Source organism: Hyperolius riggenbachi, chromosome 9 (assembly GCF_040937935.1).
Source record: "Hyperolius riggenbachi isolate aHypRig1 chromosome 9, aHypRig1.pri, whole genome shotgun sequence".
Classification (NCBI taxonomy): domain Eukaryota; kingdom Metazoa; phylum Chordata; class Amphibia; order Anura; family Hyperoliidae; genus Hyperolius; species Hyperolius riggenbachi.
Genome location: NC_090654.1, coordinates 6,554,325 through 6,573,502, shown reverse-complemented (window position 1 = coordinate 6,573,502; position 19,178 = coordinate 6,554,325). Strand labels below are relative to the sequence as shown.

Below are 19,178 nucleotides of genomic sequence, written 5' to 3'. Positions count from 1 at the left end.
GTTCCGTTGTGGGTTTAGAGCACTTGTGAGGGGTGGTAGGCCAGAGTGAAAAGGTGAGTTTTCAGGGCCTTCTTGAAGATGTTGAAAGAGGGGGGTGTCCTAATGAGGGGAGGTAGGGAGTTCCATAGTGTTGGAGCAGCTCTTGAGAGGTCCTGAAGGCGTTCATTGGAACGGCCGGTTGTGGAGTAATGTCACCTTTAGTGTTGGCTGGATAACCCTTATGGGTGTGCCAGCAGAAGCTTTGTTCCACTAGCTGGGGACGAGGCATGCAGCAAGTCTCCTCATTCCTCTGGGTAATCCCCTCCTTGCGGTCAGGAGGAAGGAGGAGACTTGCCGCATGCCTGGTCCCCAGCTATTGAGACAAAGTGCACCTCCTGACACACCCATAAGAGTTATTCAGCCAACTTGAGGGGAGATTACTCCACAACCGGCCAGTCCAGTCTCATTTGCTTGACATGGAGTGCGCTCTCTCCTGTCACCCTATCTTGTGCCCATGCCTGAACGGGCCCCAGAGCAGCATCACATCCACAGACCAACGTTCTGATTGCTCCTTCCCCAGCCAGCAGAGCTATTTCTACCTATCTGGAAACAGAAACTCACCTGCCCCTCTGTTATCGGTTTATATTCAGCTAGCCAGATCAGAATCCTGGAAACACCTTCTGATTGGTTGAAGAACCCACTCTCCATATCAGTTTCCACCTTGGTTTCCTTCCACCAAATGTATAGAATGCCACCATTACGTCATTACATTCTGCATTCACGTTCTACCTTCATAGCAATATGTATAACGTGGGGTTACTGGTAGTCACAGTTCTCTCCAGCCCCCTTCTCAACCCCAACAGTAGAGGACCTTACGAGGGAAAAGCTCCCTCATCAAAAAATTCTCTGCTGTATTTTTCATTGTGAGAAATTCAGTGGACAACTCAGTCTTATACTCCTTCTATTCTGAAGATAAAGTTATGGAGAAGCTTTCACAGTGGCCACTGACCCTCCTCACCTGACATATCACACGGTAACTGTGCAACATAAAATATTATGTACTTACACTAGTAATCATATATTGTCCTGCTTGAAGGTACACTAAGACTGACACTATTTATAAAATGATACAGCGACAAGTAGTAGGTAATAGTGTATATTTTCTTAGGCAGTCTAGTTCTAGTGAGGACACATATGTTGACATCAGGCCATGATTTTTATCTGGTTAGAGTTAGGGTTAGGCAGCACTGTAGAAGGGCTGGTGAGGCGGCATGGGGAGGGGGGGGGGGGTGTTTGGTCAAATTTGGCACAGATTAAAGAGACTCTGTATTGTTAAAATCGCACAAAAGTAAACATACCAGTGTGTTAGGGGACATCTCCTATTCCTCTGTCACAATTTCGCCGCTCCTCGCCGCATTAAAAGTAGGCAAAAACAGTTTTTAAAAGTTTGTTTATAAACAAACAAAATGGCCACCAAAACAGGAAGTAGGTTGATGTACAGTATGTCCACACATAGAAAATACATCCATACACCAGCAGGCTGTATACAGCATTCCTTTTGAATCTCAAAAGATCATTTGTGCGTTTACCTTCTGTCCCCTGCAGCTCTCATGCACTGAATACTAGTGACAGGCTGATTGTTCCTGCAGACAGCTCTGCCTGTGCCTGTGTCTGTAATTCCTTAGTATGTGTCAGCCAGCTCCTTTCACAGCCTAACAGAGGAGGATTTTTATCCAGCTCTCTTCTCTCACTGATATCAGAGAGCAGAGACGCTGCTGGCTTATGTAAATAACACACACACTGGAGTGTGCATAGAGGGGCCTGGAGGGGGGCGTGCAAACAGATCAGCACGGAAGAGTTGACAGCCTTCCAGACACAGGGCGACAAGTCCGACAGGGGAAAGATACATTGATTTATTACAGAGATGGTGATAGTAGAAAGTGCTGCAGTAAGCCAGAGCACATTAGAATCGGTTTAGGAACTTGTAGGATGGTAGAAAACAGGATGGCATTTTTGTTACAGAGTCTCTAAGTATTTTTTAGCTGAAATTTGCAGCATGGAACTGAAACCATCAATGCTGGCAGAAGCTGCATTAGACTGGTGGAGTTTCAAGCTAGATACCACTTGAATCAAAGTATGAAAAATATCTGAAAAATAAGCATCTTTCGTGGGCAATATTTTGCTCTGTTGCGCTATCAAATTTAGAATGTTAGGGTCACATACGTTAACGATGGCCAACATATTGGTAAATCCTCGAATTCCACCTGAAATATGCTTTGTTAACGCCTTAATTTAATGGCTCTGAAGTAACTGCTAGATCGAGCCACAAACCTCTCAGATCTGCTTCCATTTGGACTTTGTGGTTGTCAGACTTTTCCAGGGTTTATGGTTCCCTCGTTGGTTCTGGTATCTCTGGTGTGACCAGAACTTCTCTGGGATTCTTTGTTTCCACAAGAAGATCATTGATTCTTTTAAAGAGGTAGAAATGTAACTATGGGGCGGGCCTTCAACCCCAGGGGGGCCCAGAGCTGAGGGGTACCCAAGCTACATGCCCTTCCGACCTTCAACACAGGGTTCATCTCCTAGAGCAGGTGCTGTTGTAGCCAGTTGTTGTGGGTGGGAGAATCATGATGACCTCAGCAGATTAACTCCCCAGGCTGTGGGCGTCACCAGTGGGGGAAGAGGGGTGAGCATTGAGAAGACCCCATGATTGGTAGTTCCACCCATGAAAGGACGTTATCCCTCAGAAGACAGATAGTGATGAAATTGAATCCATTGTCAGTCATTGTTTATGACAGTTTGTTGAGTTAAGGTAGCCATACACTGGTCGATTTGCCATCAGATTCGACCAACAGATAGGTCCCTCTCTGATCGAATCTGATCAGAGAGGGATCGTATGGCTGCCTTTACTGCAAACAGATTGTGAATCGATTTCAGCTTGAAACCGTTCACGATCTGTGGTGGTGCTGCCACCGCTCCCCCCCCCCCCCTGCATACATTACCTGCTCCGCCGGCGCGACTCCCCAGGTCTCCGCTGTCTTCTCCGCTCTGGTCTGGTCTCCGGGTCCGGCATGCTTCACTTCTTCCTGTCTGGGGGAAGTTTAAACAGTAGAGCGCCCTCTACTGTTTAAACTTCCTGCCGGGACAGGAAGAAGTGAAGCATGCTGGACCCGGAGACCAGACCAGAGGGGAGAAGAAGACAGCGGAGACCGGGGGAATCACGCCGGCGGAGCAGGTAATGTATTGCAGCTGTATTGCGTCTGTCGTCGGGCACTCGAACGCCACTAGCGACGCACTCCCTACCCGCGGGCGATGGACGGTAATTTCCCGCACGGAGTGATCAATGGAATTGATCTATTTCGGGACGAAATAGATCAAAATTTAGCGTGTAGCGTGAACGATGTGACAGCAGATTCGTTCCCAGTGATCGAATCTGCTGTCGATCGGCGGGGAGTCGGCCTAGTGTATGGCCAGCTTACAGTTATAATGATAATGGTCCTGGCAAGGGATATTTCTTTCTTTATGCACACCTTACATAGCGGCGCTCGTTACTATGTAAGGAGCGTGCCTTCCTTAGTTACATGCTTTGCTTACATAGCAACGCACATATATTTAAATGCAGGCAGTCCTGTGACGTATAGTGACCGCGATACTTTACTAGCGGCCACTACTATGTTAATTAAGATAGTTACTGTAACTGTTAGCTAACATAGCAGCGGCCGCTGGTGAAGCATTCCGGTCGCCATACTTCACAGGACCACCCACATTTAAAGTTATGCGTGTTGATATGTAAGCAACACGCGTAACTAAGGAAGGCAGCTCCTTACATAGCAACGAGCGCTGCTGTGTAAGGCAGGCATAGCAGCTGCTCCCTCCCTCACTGTAAGCTGCGCTGCTTTAGCAGTGCAGCCTAATGAATCAAGGCCAATTTCTGAAGTTTAATGAGATTCATCAATCGAAGTCCAATAGTTTGCATTCATTTATGAGGCTTACATGAACAATACATTCAAGTATACAGCACAGGGTTAGGGATGCAAGTGAAATCTTCTGTCTTGTCAGTAGCTTGTAGGGAATAAACATCACTGATAAGCAGACTACAGCCATAAAAGATTTCCTGACAACATACAACTTCTAAGGGCAGGGAGGGATAAAATACATGAACTATTGACCTTTTTCTAACTCTGGGACACTTAATAGGTTGCCAATGAGCAGAGGCAACAGAACATTTATTCTACTTTGTAAATGTTTAAATATAAAATAAAACTGTGGTATAGCTAAACAAAAAGTCATTTTTAGGAGTAGGAGGATAAATACAATTGTTTATCCCATCAGTTTATTTTCACATCGGGTTCACTTTAAGTGTCTATTTTATTCTCCCGATGACAATACACAAGAAATATTCTGTGGCTTTCTCCCATTCAAACACAGATCGTCATTTATGGTAAAAACAAGAATAATAATAATTTACATACGAGCACATTGGAAGTACCATAAAATATTAATTACCGAGAACATAACTGGTTGACTAGTTTTAGTAAAAAATTTAAACTGTCTTTAATAGAACATCATTCTCTCTGTGGATTATTTCCTAGAGCAAGGCGTTATTAAATATTAATAAGAGTTACACACTACCCAGCGAGCTCGTGGTGAACCAGAACTCCCAGAAGTGCGTAAGGGGCTACAGAAGACCAAAAAGCCCTCTTACTAAAATGTTATGGAAAACAAAGTTTGCCTCCTTAAAATAGACGGTATTTGCAATTATTCAGGTTGGAGTAAGTTTTGAGATGTCTCCCACAATGCACCACTGCTGAAATATGCAAATCACCCATTGTTGTCAACAATTCAGCAGTGATGCACTGGGAGACATCTCAGAACTCACTCCAACCTGAATAATTGCAAATACCATATTTTTCGGACTATAAGATGCGCCTGACCATAAGACACACTAGGCAGTGTTCCTCAACCCTGTCGTCAAGGCCCACCAACAGTGCATGTTTTGTGGAAATCCACAGAGGTAGTTAATCAGCTCTGCTGCAACACTAATTACGCCACCTGTGCATGTTTGTGGTTTTCTGCAAAACATGTACTGCTGGTGGGCCCTGAGGACGGGGTTGGGGAACTCTGGTTTAGAGGACAAAGACCAGGGGAAGGAAAGGTATACTAAACCTGGTGCATCCATGGTGAAGGGGCATCTTGTGGATTGTGCCCCCCTTGTACCTCTTGTGTTTCGCTGTGTCCTTCTCTGTCCTCCACTATGCTTCTTTGTGTCTCCCTGTGTCCTCCTCTATGCCCCTTTGTGTCCCCCTGTGTCCTCCGTTTGTCCCCTCCTCTGCATGGGCACAGTACAGGGAGTCCCTGACATTGCGGCGGGTTGGAGGTTGGTATTGGCAGGCGATCACAAGTCAGGAACTCCCTGCATTCGCAGTATAAGATGCAGTGACTTTTTCCCCCACTTTTGGGGGTGAAAAAGTGAGTCTTACAGTCCAAAAAATATAGTACTTTCTGTTTTTAAGAAGGCAAACTTTTGTTTTAAATATTAACCTCCCTGGCGGTAAGCCCGAGCTGAGCTCGGGCTATGCCGCGCAGGAGGATTTCTCCGGCTCTACTGGGGCGATTCGCCCCATTCAAAGTGCTGTGCGCGCAGCCAGCACTTTGCTAGCCGCGCGCACAGCTTGATCGCGGCGATCGCCCGCACGCAGCGGCGAAAGAGGGCCCCCCGCCAGAGCCCTGCGCTGCCCGGACCAATGAGTTCCGGGCAGCGCTATGGGCTGGATCGGGTGCGCATGACGTCAGGACGTCGGCTGACGTCCATGAGGTCATCCCGATCGTCGCCATGGCGACAGGAGAAGCCAAACAGGGGAACGCGTTATATACGCGCTCCCCTGTTTGCTGTTAGTGCCGGCGACGATCGCACTAGAGGGACACATGCGCCCTCTAGTGGTGTTTCATGTAGCTACCACTATGGTAGCTTTACATGAAACAAAAACAAAAAATTAAAAAAAAAGGATTTTTGCCCATTTGGCAAAAAAAATTAACCGCCAGGGAGGTTAATAAGTTCTCTATAAAGATACCATAGTACAAATACACTAGAATGAAATGCTCTTTCCACAATAAGCTGTCATTGGTTGTGATGGTTATCGAATACTTCCCTATCCTTGTGGTCAACCAGTAATACCTCCCACTGACTCCAGTTCAAACATCGAACCATAACTACAGCTCCGCCCTGAAGGGGTGTCTGCTTGACCTGGCGTGTGCCACACATGACCTGACTGCATCCAAGTCTAAAGCTTCCCATACACACCAGGATTCAGTCACTTAGAGCAAATCATCACTAACCTATCAGTCCGTTTTGGATTAGTTTGTTGACTTCTGATAATTTTGGAAGGGCTGGCAGATATGTTGGTTGGGTGGCCGGTTGATTCTTATGTGCAGTTTTGGACTGACTCCATCACTGTACAACTAGCCAAGTAATTTCTGCAGAAACCTGTATGTATATCGGAAGGTGATCGACAGATAACTTACCTGCCTGATACTCCAACTGAGAGACTTTTACTGGACAATTTATGGCTTCTCACATATGTACTCTACTACACTTAACCTTTATCTGAACTCTCATTATAAATAACTCTCGTTATAGAAATGTAAGTAAATTTACCATATAAATGTATATTCTGATTATTCTCGTGGAAAAGATTGGTCAAAAAGTAAAGACCATTATATTAAAGACATTATATTAAATAAAAAATAGATCCTCAATTAATTAACACCCCGACCCCCCCCCCCCCCCCCCCCCCCCCCCCCCGGCGCAATTGCCAAAATGGACACTTGTAAAAAAAAATTGCATTTAAAAAAAACTCCCTTGGGGCTCAACTTTTTTTAATATGCATGTCATGAGGGTATAGGGGCTTGTAATTAGTGATATAGTCTTAAATAAATGCAAAATGGGGAACAAAAAGACCTTAATTTCCAAATAAAATATTGTCGCCATACATTGTACTAGGGACATAATTTAAACGTTGTAATAACCAGGACAAATGGGCAAATAAAATGTGTGGGTTTTATCCATGGTAGCACATATTATTTTAAAACTATAATGGCTGAAAAGCGAGAAATAATGAATTTTTTTACATTTTTTCTTATTATTCCCCTTAAAATACATTTAGAATAAAATAGTTTTTAGCAAAAATTGCCACCCAAAGAAAGCCTAATTGGTGGCGGAAAAAAAAAACGATATAGATTATTTCGATGTAATATTTAGTGATAAAGTTATTGGCGAATTAATGGGAGGAGCACTGAAATGTGAAAATGTCTCTAGTCCATTAGGGGAACACAACCTGTAGCGGTCAATGGTTGAGTTATAACTAAAACATACTCTATGTTAGAAGACAAATGTTCCATTTCCATTCATTGCATCACTAATCATGCAGTGTCGTTTTGCAGCCTTTAATTTCTTGTTCAGAAATGGCAAAACCCATGCAAGTAAGCTACTCTGTGTTGGCCTTGCTAGTTTAGCCGCATCCCCGTAACTCAGGCCCCCCCCCCCCCCCCCCCCAAAACGTGCTCTTGACTTTTGTTCTGCTGATGTAGAAATCCTAGACCACAAGCAAATGTTGCATTTCTCATGCTAGAATTCTGTGTGTGATCTCCTCCTCCCCTCCCCAGTCTTATCTGCTGTAATCAGAGATATCTTCCCACTTCACACTAGCTCTAGTAGTTCACTCAATGTCTAATGAATCATATATGAAGAACCAATGAAATATAAAGCATAAATGAATGACATGTTAGAGAGATATGGCCTTTCTGTTTCATTTAAAAAAGATAATGTAAATAGAGTCTATATAGACTGAGGAGATGTTAGGATAGTAGCAACTTAAAGGGGCGCTATGGTGAAAATAAGGTGTCTACCATAACCCTGTTATCATGTACCTAACATTAGGAGCTGCAGATGCCAAGTAGTTTATTTTTTTTAACCTTCCTGGCGGTAACCCCGAACGTAGTTCGGGGTAAGCCGCGCAGGAGGTTTTCTCAGGCCCTGCTGGCCCGATTTGCGTAATTTTTTTTTTTTTGCTGGACGCAGCTAGCACTTTGCTAGCTGCGCCAGCACACCGATCGCCGCCGCCCCGCGCTCGATCGCCGCTATCCGCGCCGCCGTAGAGCCCCCCCCCTAGACCCCTGCGCTGCCTGGCCTATCAGCGCCAGGCAGCGCTAAGGGGTGGATCTGGACTCCCTTAGACGTCACGACGTCCATGGCGTCGGTGACGTCACCCTGCCCCGTCGCCATGGCGACGGGGGAAGCCCTCCAGGAAATCCCGTTCTTTGAACGGGATTTCCTGATCGCCTATCGCCTGAGGCGATCAGAGGGGCTGGGGCGATGCTGCTGAGCAGCGGCTATCATGTAGCGAGCCCTGGGCTCGCTACATGATTTAAAAAAAAAATAGCAAAAAAAAACGGCAGTGCTGCCCCCTGGCGGTTTTTAATATACCGCCAGGGAGGTTAAATGTGTCCTTGACAGGTTATACAGAGCAGATGCAGATATCCTTCCGGACGCATCTTGGAGCTAGACGACGTGTCATCCCCCTCTGCTAAGTCAGGCTGAGTTTAACAGCTGATTTCTCCTCTCTCTCTCTCTGGTGTACGGGACATGCAGGCTGTGTGCTGGGGAAGTTCATAGCACTGCAAACAGAAGGAGCCAAGTGAGTGTAAACAGGACTGTAAAGTCATTTACCTTGTTTATTTGTTTATCTAACCTCTTCAACATGTCAGCTTCAGCAGAGAGAGAGAGTGCTATGGAGCAGTACCAGTCAGCAGAGGAAGGGGGGACGGGCAGGATCTCTGCATGAGCTCTGTATAACCCTTTCAAGCATTTAAAAAAGCAAAAGCTGCTTGGTTTTTGATGCTCCTAATTTGGGTACATGCTAAGAGGGTTATGCTGGAAAAAACATTTTCGTTAAAGTGCCCCTTTAAGCCAAGCTACTCATTTTAGAAAGTTAATCTGGAAAATCGTATTTACTGAATGGGTTCGTGCTACAAGACCGTTAAAGTGAACTTGTGTCCAACTGTTTTTGGAGTCATAAATTGTTCCCACCATTTTTCTCCCCCACCAAGCTTCTTCTGTTGGCCAACTACTGTTAGAATGGTGCCATCTAATCCTCTCTCCAATTTCACATGACTACAGAGATGGTGAAAGTTGGCCAATGAGAAAAGCTTAGTGAGACAGGATGGCACGACACAATTCACAACTTAGGCCCAATTCTCACTCCATATACAGATGTACACAAGCTCACTTTAACTTCTACTTTGCTGCTAAGTAGTGTTATATATGCCATGCTCTCCTAGCTGCCAAACTAACGTTTCCAGAACCCTCTGTCATTGGTTGCTCAATCGCAGTACCCAGAATGCTCTGTAAAAGGTTCTTCTTAGAGTTCCGTAGTGAGCAAAGCATTCTGGGAGCTGAGAATCGCCAACTGATGGAGAATCCAGCATACCGAGCTCAAGGCTGGTGGAGAAACCAATATACTTGGCACAATAATGGTGGAAAAGGCCAGGATACCTGACAAAAGGCTTGTGAAGAAGCCGGCATATCTAGCAAAATGCTGGTGAAAGAAGCCGGCACATCTGGCACAAGGCTTGTGGAGAAACCGGCATATCTAGTACAATGCCGGTGGTAGAAGCCGGCATACCTGGCACAATGCTGGTGGAAGACGAGGTCTTGTAGGACTGACCCTCTAGTGAAATATGAGAGTCTCCGCAGCCAGGAGAGCAGTGATGTCTAGTTTCCTTGCTATAGTCAGTAAATGAGCAGTCAGGCTGTCAGATAGGGGAAGGCTTGTGTTTCCCAGCTGTTGTGTCCATGTCTAATCTATGGTATTGCATGTCCTGGGCAGGCAAGCGTGGGCGGCGCAGCAGTGCAGGATCGCTAGACAGCAATATGGAAGTAAGTAGGATGCCTAGCTGGATGTGATATGCATTTAATACCTTTCCTTTCACTTGAACACTTTTTTGTTCCTCTGTATTCTGCTTGCCTCAGATATTGCATGCCTGGGATTCCCACTCTGTATCTTCCAAACAAGCCAAACCAACACTTATGATTTTGTGGGGTCCCCCCCCCTTATAATCTGGCCCACCAAGTCCTTGCAGCATGTCTCCAGCACACATGACTGTCCGCTTCCTCCTCACGGGGGCTCCACACCACTCAGCTGGCTGCCAACACTCTCTCCTCCTCTCTCTTATACGTCTAATCAAGCTCTTGACTGTCTCATGCCTTTATGTCCGTTTAATGATGATGATGATTATAATTCCAATAAGTAATGTTGCTCAAACAACCTGTATTGACGGGGAGACAAAACAAAAAATTGTACTTAGCTAGATAGAAGAAAAAATCCTCACTCTAAAAAAGAAAAAGAAAAAAGTACTTCAATGTGGATTTCATGAGATTTCATTCATCTTGAAACCATTAATTTACACTAATCATGTGTTCAGCCGCCTATCTCTGTGTGTTTGCCTCTGGTAACTCGTGTCCCATGACCGCCTAATGACCGTCCCTGTAAGCCCAGGATTAGACAAAGCTTGTAGGATTAGCACTTAAGGCGAGGCTAATAAACAACTAGATAGCCGCCATGTTTTACTTGCAGAGCAGAATGTTAAAGAACAATTGTAAAGGTTGGTTGAGCTTGCACCCGTTGTGCTACCGTGTGACACATAGTGGGTTTGCCTTAGACTTAGGCCTGTAGTCGGCACTAGCAGTGGGTGTTTTAGTTCATTATCCTTTGTGTGTTGGTTGTTTATATTGTAATTGGTTTTTCTATTCTTCCTTTTCAGGGGTCCATCATTAGCAGTCCTCACATGCGTAGACGAGCCACCTCCACCCGAGAATGTGCCTCACGTCAGAGTATACCTAACTCTTCCTCCCTCCTAGGTTCCTTGTTCGGCAGTAAGAGGGGGAAGCCATCTTCCCAAGGCCACCTATCCGGACCGCCGCAGCCGCAGCATCCCACATTGATCTCCCACCAACAACATCCAACGAGTCATCACGCAGGACAAGTCGAGGGACAAACACAGGCACAAGTCCACGCACAACATTCACAATACTGCCACATGCAGCAGAATCCACCACCGTACCACCACCACCATCACTACCATCCGCCCCAACACGTGCAACCTCACCAATACCACGGGCAGCATGCCTCCCACGCCTCCTACATCCAACACCCCCACTCCAGCCACTCCCACGCCGGCCACTCCGCACATTCCCAACACGTACAACACCACCACAGTCAGCAGGTTCCTTCCGCCTCCACAAGCACTAAACCCAAACACAGTGGAATTAGCACAATAGTCTAGGCCTTGGTCTTTTAAGAGAACTTCCACTGTGGGTTACGGGAGTCTTCAATCTCAACCTGGGAAAGCCTAACGAGCTTTCGCAGTAACGTGGAGATGCGCGAGCTACAATGAAGGTTTAAGTAAAACTGACCATTATTTATTATTTAAGTGCAAAATAGTAATAGCAAGTATGCAGAGAAGCAGGCTAGCATAATAGATTTAAAAAAACAAAAGAAAAAAAGAATTAAAAAAAATAAACAATAAACGGCTGTAGCGTGTTTCATCCTATATATCTAATAATCCTAGTTATATTTCATGCGTGTACACAGATATCTAGTACCTTATTAATATACTGCGTGCGTGTACACATTAGTACCTGAAATAATTGTACTTGAAGAACTGATAAAATTACCTTTTCTTTTTTTTAATTTTCTTCTCCAGTCCTAGCAATATCAACTCACTAGCATTTTCACTAGACTTAGATCGTATGGAGAAACAGATATATAAAATAAAGTTACAGTATTTTCCTAGAAAAGAAAACAAGTGAAAAAAAACTAAAGTTCAAGCAATCCACGGTTATATGTGCCAATAACTTGTTTGTTTGTTTTTTTCTTCCTAGTTACTGGACCTAGTTACTTTGCTTGTACAGAAGATAAATTATTATTCGTAGGTTAGAAAATTAAAAGCAATGAGATTACAGATCAGTATTATGCTGTTGCGTTTCAGGCAAGCGGACCAGCTTAGGGAGAACCTGCAGTTTCTAACAGAACTGACCACATAGACGACACACTCACATTCTCGGACACTTTAATGGCTGTAAGAACTGTGAATTTTCATGATATACCTTTTTATAATGCATATATAAATATATAAATATATATACCTGAGATTTGTAAAACACATGAAGATAGATGTGTGTCCTTGTGCCGTGACATAACACAACCTCTCACTATTGTCCGTCACCGTCCGGTCACCCACTCATCCTTGTTTTAAAAAAAAACGATGACTGAAACCTTTTTATAGCAGAGAATGTATTTTCAGACTTTTTTAGCAGTGTTTATTCATTCTTATTTTCACGTTCTCTTACGTTGTGTTCTACTGAATGGAGAGGTCACAGTTACGGGTTGATTCCATCCCTGAGCTCTGCAGAGCACGGTCTACACAAGTGATCGCTCTTCCTCGTCACCCGTCAGTGATTGTACCTACAGTTGTCTGTTGTGTAACGATGTCGGTTGAAAGCTGGTGCAGTTAGAAATCTGAGGTGTCACCCACAGCATCCGGTTTTTATTTCAGTTGGAGGATCTTCTGGTCCTTCAGAAATATCAAGAGTCCCAGGCAGTTGCTTCGTAAACCAACGTTCATTTTGAAAAATATTTGACGATTCTGCAATGTTGCCCAAAGGTACCCCCAGACATTAAAGAGTGGTCAGTCGTGCAGGAAAGCCGACTGAATGGGACTCCAGAAACTTCCATAGACTTGTACGTTTGGGTTTCTCCCTAAAGTAGTTGGCTGGTATTGTCCTGGGGCATCAACGGGTTATCTCAAAGCCATGGACACCTTAGCAGACAATGCCTTGTGGTACCAGCTTATATGTGCTGTATCAGCAGAGATCAGTTCTAACGAAACACAACTTATGAGTTTGTGAAGTTCCTTCAAAGATGTCAGCTGATTCCCAGTGTCCTTGTTAGTTGCCCCATCAAGCATAGCCCATCTTGATATTACTAAATGTCCATCTCTATTCTGTGGTCTACTGAATATCGCCTGCATTGATTGTGCAACTGACCACACACAACCAGACTTTGTTTCAGATTTCCTTCATCAGACAAACCGTAGAGGCAACTAGAAGTAGTCAATGGGATGCTAATAGCTCCCGCTTTCATACAAATATTAAGCAGCTTGGCATTGGGCCAGTCAGAAGCCCCCCCTACTTATTCTGAGTGGCCCAAGCTGCATACAGTCTCATTGACCATCTCCAGTGGCCAAGTTGTCAAGTAAAACCTTTCCTAAACAATGGGTAGAAATGATGTTGACGCAGGTAGACCTTTATATACTATGTTCATCGGACAGCTCAGATTTAAGACAGAAATGGGACATTATGTGGCCAGATTTTACCAAGAGCCAGAATCGGTTTGGCTGCCATGTGTTGCACCTCCAGATCTTCTGCACTGGTTTTATAACTGTAGGCTCTCCAAAATTTCAGTTCTATTTGGCATCCTGTGTCCCCGGATTTATTGAAATTGAAGAAGAATGATGCCATATCGGTTTGGCCTAGTGGGTGACAAGAGTGAATAACCAATCTGAGAAATGTCTATTCTGTACTTTGTTTTTACCTAAAACCAGCAGAGCAATCCCTCCCAGAGGGAAGTCGTGTCACAATCCGAGACTTGTTTCTGAAGATGTCTATTTACTGTATCGTGTTGTACATGCATCATTTCTGAGTTCTGTTTCGTTCTTTTTCGTTGTTTCTTTGTATCAAAGTGTACATCCTTTGTTTCTGTCCGCACCCCTCCCGTTTATAGAGGAGTTAGCAACATACCACCAATATGTATGCTACTGCTCTATCAATAAACGGTTAACACACATGGAACAGTTTGTGTCTACGTTCTGTTCCTGTGATTAGCAGAGACTGGGCCTTGCAGACTAGGGAAGACTGTTGAGAGCAGACTCTGTTTGGCTGTAAGCAGGGAGTATAAAGGTTGTACACAATTTGTACAGAAGATCTTAGTCACAACTGAAACACACATGTGAAATGATGTACTTGTCCTAACTGGACTTTACGACTACATAGAACAAGGATATTGTCAATATACTTTCTGTCTGCTTCCTGGAAGCACCGGAAAGACAACACGCATCATTTCCGACACTGTTAAAGGCTCTTGGTAAAATAATGTTATGTACAGTATCTCCGCATTCTGTATACTTACATACAGATAGGAGGTCATTACAAAAGCAAAGTAAAATGAAGTGAACCTGTATTTGTTTCAGACATTTTATGGAGTACTGGAATAAAATTCCGCTGTATGCTATGAAATGTGTGAAGTTAACACAGGTCTATGTCAGTTCAATAATTCCACCCCGTACATCAGCATTTCACATGTGCTGACGCCATAGGGTGTCTTTGTGTTGTGGACAATTTGCGTAGAAGCACATTATGTCGCCTACTTATCAACCCCAGCTCAGGCGGGCAGCCTCTTCTGGACGTTACTTTATATTTCCTGAATATAGAAAACTGTGATGATTTACAACCTCGCACAGATAGTTACATCCACCCCCGACTCACAGAGTTTTCAAACTTTGGATTACACTTGTATTATACAAGCTCAACTATTGCCTACTCTGTTGTAGGGCCAACATCACCAATGGGCTGCAAATTATTCCACTGTTAGATGCCTGCAGAGACAGTAACCCTGCAGATCTCCGGATGTTTCTATAGACTGCACAGATGAATGTTGTAGAATGTTCCTAGCAGAGACTGTTCTTTGCAGGACAGTCATCAGCTTCTAAGCCCTGGTCACCACATTCACCGCAAGTTGTGGAAACATCTCGAGCCGCAGAGGTTCCACCTTCATAAGAGTCTGAGGCTCAGTTCTGCGCTTCACAGGCCATAGAAATTACCGACAATAGAACGTCCATACATGCATGTCACCGACGGTAAATACTCTCATGCTACATTCTAAATAGTGTATATTTGCAAAAATATATCAGTATTATTGTTCATAATAGCTGAGGTAAGGCGTTAACATAATAAATTATGTAACTCTCCCTTCTCACCTCTCTGTACTTTATAGTAGAAAAATATTCTGTAATTTATCGGTTATTCCAGGAAAGAGAATTCCGGCGTCCCTTTCATTTTAAGGAAGTAGAAGACGTTTCTGAGTTTTTAATTCACAACACGACAGTTCAAGGGTTTCTAGTCAATTACAGTGATTACACTGGCATAGTAAAAGTGGAAACAGTTTTCTAGAGAGCAGACGGCTTACAACCTGTGATCTTTATTGCGCTCTGTTCACTTCTGGGCTGGATTGTCCTACACTTCCTGTGATGTCACCAACAACAGGAAGTGAGGAATCTCTACAGACTGAAAACATTCAGCTGCAAGGACCTCTATAATTCATCCCAACACTATTTAAACCTAGAGACGGTCAATGAGATACTATGGATTCCGGGCTTTCCCCGAATTAACGCAACCTATATATATATATTTTGGAGCTGAATTGTTAGAATCTCATTGACTTTCTCAGATCAAAACCTAAAAAAGACATTTAGTTGGACTTCAGAGAATAGGAAATAAATTAGATTTCACAGAGGTCCGTTATTCATACATAGCGAAGGTGTGTTTCTCACATTTTTATGAAAAGGAAGTATATCGTTGGTTCCGCCCCTTTGCTTTTTCTGCCCAAGACCCGAGCCTATGGGGCCTTATCAGAGATCCGGCAAGGATGATAGCTGCAGACAGCATTTAATTGGTTGCTACAGGCAGCATCTCAAACTCTCCCCTCCAACCTACCTTCATGTGGCAGTTCCACCGATATCTTCGCAGAGCGGCTCTTTCCTAATTTATTACACGGATCTCAATCTCAGACCTCCGCAGTAGAGGGGTTTCCAATCTGTTTCTTTTCTTATGTAATAGAAATGCTGTTAGCAAATGGTAATAAAGCTGCAGTTCTGATGGTATTTCTCATAGACCTATTTGGAAATCAAATACCAGACAGATAGATATCAGGTGTCAAGGTGTGTTTACTGCAGTGAAGAGGCAGCTGTAAAAATTAAAAATCGCACTTTTCTCCCAAAAAATTGCAGTCACTCATATGACCACTGAGGTCATTTCCTGTTCACCCTCTTACTTCCTGTGGTGGAGGTAGACCCTGTGGAACTTACTGAACAGTAGTGAGACCAGTGATGGGGAAGTGGGGGACGCTTTTTCTTGGGTAACATTTCCTGAATCCAGATTTGATGATATTACTCTGAATGCATTTGGAGAGATACCAAAATTAAACTAAGGAGCAGTTCTAGAACTTAAAGTAAAAATGTATTTAGTATATCTGGACCTCCGATACTCCCCAGACACCCAACACCATCAGTCCCTCTGATACTGTCCGAGATTGGTAGATTTTATATCAGGCAAACCGTCAAGAAATTTCATAACTGCACCTTTTCTGTAAAATCATTTGTTGTGAAGGAGTCATCAGTTAGAAAGGGTTTCCACCTCCAGTGTGTTTGTCTGTGATGGACACCTCTCCATTGGTGAACTATAATGATTGTCAGGCCTGCACTGTTCACAGCGAGACCAGAAGCCACCCTGGGAGTCATACCAAGTATGTCGCTGATGGGGGGTTTTGTAGTACAGGGCAAGAAGGTCTCCTGATTCCATCAACAAATCATCATGGATCTGAGTAGTGAATCTTTCTACTGCAGGAAAACCTTTAAAAGGTTCTGATGTCTTCAACGTTTGTCCTGTCCCGTTTCATAAATCCAGATCAGTCCTTTGTCCGTTACTGAAGAGATGGCTGGTGAGTTACTGAAGAGATGGCTGGTGAATCATTACGTCTTACATGCAAATTTAACGGAATTTTAATGCAGGTTGGAATTGGCCAATCAGAGGAACTTCCTGATGATTTTTATCAGACTACTTCCAAGTGAGAGGAAGGTCTGCAGTGCACTGGTTGAAGTACAATCCAAATTTTACAAATTCAAAGTACAAATCCAAATTTTATTAAAACATTAATAGGGCAGCATGGTGGTGTAGTGGTTAGCGCTCTCGCCTTGCAGTGCTGGGTCCCCGGTTTGAATCCCAGCCAGGTCAACATCTGCAAGGAGTTTGTATGTTCTCCCCGTGTCTGTGTGGGTTTCCTCTGGGCACTCCAGTTTCCTCCCACATTCCAAAAAACATACAGATAAGTGAATTGGCTTCCCCCTAAATTGGCCCTAGACTATGATACATGCACTACATGATACATACATAGACATAGGACTATGGTAAGGACTGGATTGTGAGCTCTGAGGGACAGTTAGTGGCAATACAATATACTCTGTACAGTGCTGAGTAATATGTCGGCGCTATATAAATACTTTAAATAAATAATAAAATAAATGGGTTCAGGTGACGAGCTGTCTAATGCGTTTTGGACTATACATCCTTATTCATAGACCATAGGAGGCCATAAATATGGAAGCAAAAAAGTGGCTAGAACCTTTTCGGGTTTTGAGGTCTAAGAACCATGAATGAGGATATCTCATCTACCATTATTCGTTTTGGTATGCCCCAATTATTTTTCAAATTAAAAGGCAAGCAAACGCCTCAGTAGATGGAACACTCCAAAGATCGATCGTCTACTTTTCTCTCCATCCTTGTACGGTTTATCATACTTGTGTAGGAGATTTGATTTATGAGAAAAGCTGTAATAAGAAAATTGTGCACATAACGAGATACAGCAGTGAGAGAATCGTCATATTTAGTACTCTTTGTATGGTATACAGCCTAGGTTCTCAACGTGTGGTACGCGTACCCCAGGGGGTACTTCTGATGGCTCCAGGGGGTACTTCTGATGGCTCCAGGGGATACTTCTGATGGCTCCAGGGGGTACTTCTGATGGTTCCAGGGGATACTTCTGATGGCTCCAGGGGGTACTTCTGATGGCTCCAGGGGGTACTTCTGATGGCTCCAGGGGTACTTCTGATGGCTCCAGGGGGTACTTCTGATGGCTCCAGGGGGTACTTCTGATGGCTCCACGGGGTACTTCTGATGGCTCCAGGGGTACTTCTGATGCTTCCAGGGGATACTCGGACTTGATATACTTAACCAAGAACAACAAATTGTTTTAGAGCATGATAAATCTTATTTAAACAACACCAAATTCGTATTATAGCTAATAGTAAGTGCTTGGAAATTGTTTAGACCCAAATGTCATGTACTACAATTAAATATCTATTTGTCAAGGGGTACTTGTGATAATGTTTACTATGCTAGGGGGTACTTGGTGAGTACAGCGTTTTAAAAGAGGTACATACCAATAAAATGTTGAGAAACACTGATATACAGTATTTTCGTGCTGCATCAACAAAAAGATATTTAAAGGAATACTGTATGGGGTGGTTGGAAAATGAGTTGAACTTACCCGAGGCTTCTAATGGTCCCCCGGAGACGTCCTGTGCCCGCGCAGCCACTCACCGATGCTCCAGCCCCGCCTCCAGTTCACTTCTGGAGTTTCAGACTTTAAAGTCAGAAAACCACTACGCCTGCGTTGCAGTGTCCTCGCTTCCCCTGATGTCACCAGGAGCGCACGGTGCACAGACCATACTGGGCCTGCGCAGTACGCTCCTGGTGACATCAGCGGGATCGAGGACATGGCAACGCAGGCGCAGTGGTTTTCTGACTTTAAAGTCTGAAACTCCAGAAGTGAACCCGAGGCGGGGCCGGAGCATCGGTGAGTGGCTGCGCGGGCACAGGACGTCTCCAGGGGACCATTAGAAGCCTCAGGTAAGTTCAACTCCCTCCCCTGACCCCCCCCCCCCCTCCCCTACAGTGTCCCTTTAAATAAATAAATAAGGAAACATAGTCTGAAACGCATTAGCCAGCTCTTCACCTGCACCCATCGATGCTTTCCTAAAGGTTGGATACAACTTCAACCATTTCCCTGCAACCATTTCCCTTCAACCTTGCCCCTTTGTTCTGTTCCCTTGATCCAGCAGAGCTGTTTGAGGGTGAGAGGTAGAGCACTGGCAAATTCACTAGTTCCGATTTGCATTTAATTTGCACAGAATTTTCATGCAGGTTGGGATTATTAGAATCTCATTGACCATCTCTGTAGACAGGCAGATCCTCTGTATATCTTCTGAGAACAAAAAGAAGATTCTCTTAATTGCATTTTATAGCAATTTAT

At 44.2% G+C, this 19,178-nt stretch overlaps 1 protein-coding gene across 18 annotated transcripts in view; it reads left to right on the top strand.

The window, feature by feature from the left end:
* The window catches only part of IQSEC1 (IQ motif and Sec7 domain ArfGEF 1), a 1,051,066-nt gene extending 1,037,186 nt beyond the window's left edge, over window positions 1–13,880 (top strand). For 13 of the 18 annotated variants that reach the window (XM_068251851.1, XM_068251848.1, XM_068251847.1 and 10 more), the window contains 3 exons: window positions 7,420–7,458; window positions 9,864–9,913; window positions 10,798–13,880. In XM_068251851.1, coding sequence (XP_068107952.1) covers window positions 7,420–7,458; window positions 9,864–9,913; window positions 10,798–11,319 — 611 coding nt within the window. In that variant the 3' untranslated portion in view covers window positions 11,320–13,880. The remainder of the gene's footprint in view (window positions 1–7,419; window positions 7,459–9,863; window positions 9,914–10,797) is intronic. The other 5 variants (XM_068251849.1, XM_068251850.1, XM_068251864.1 and 2 more) reach the window with 3 other exon arrangements.
* The last annotated feature ends 5,298 nt before the right edge of the window (window positions 13,881–19,178 follow it).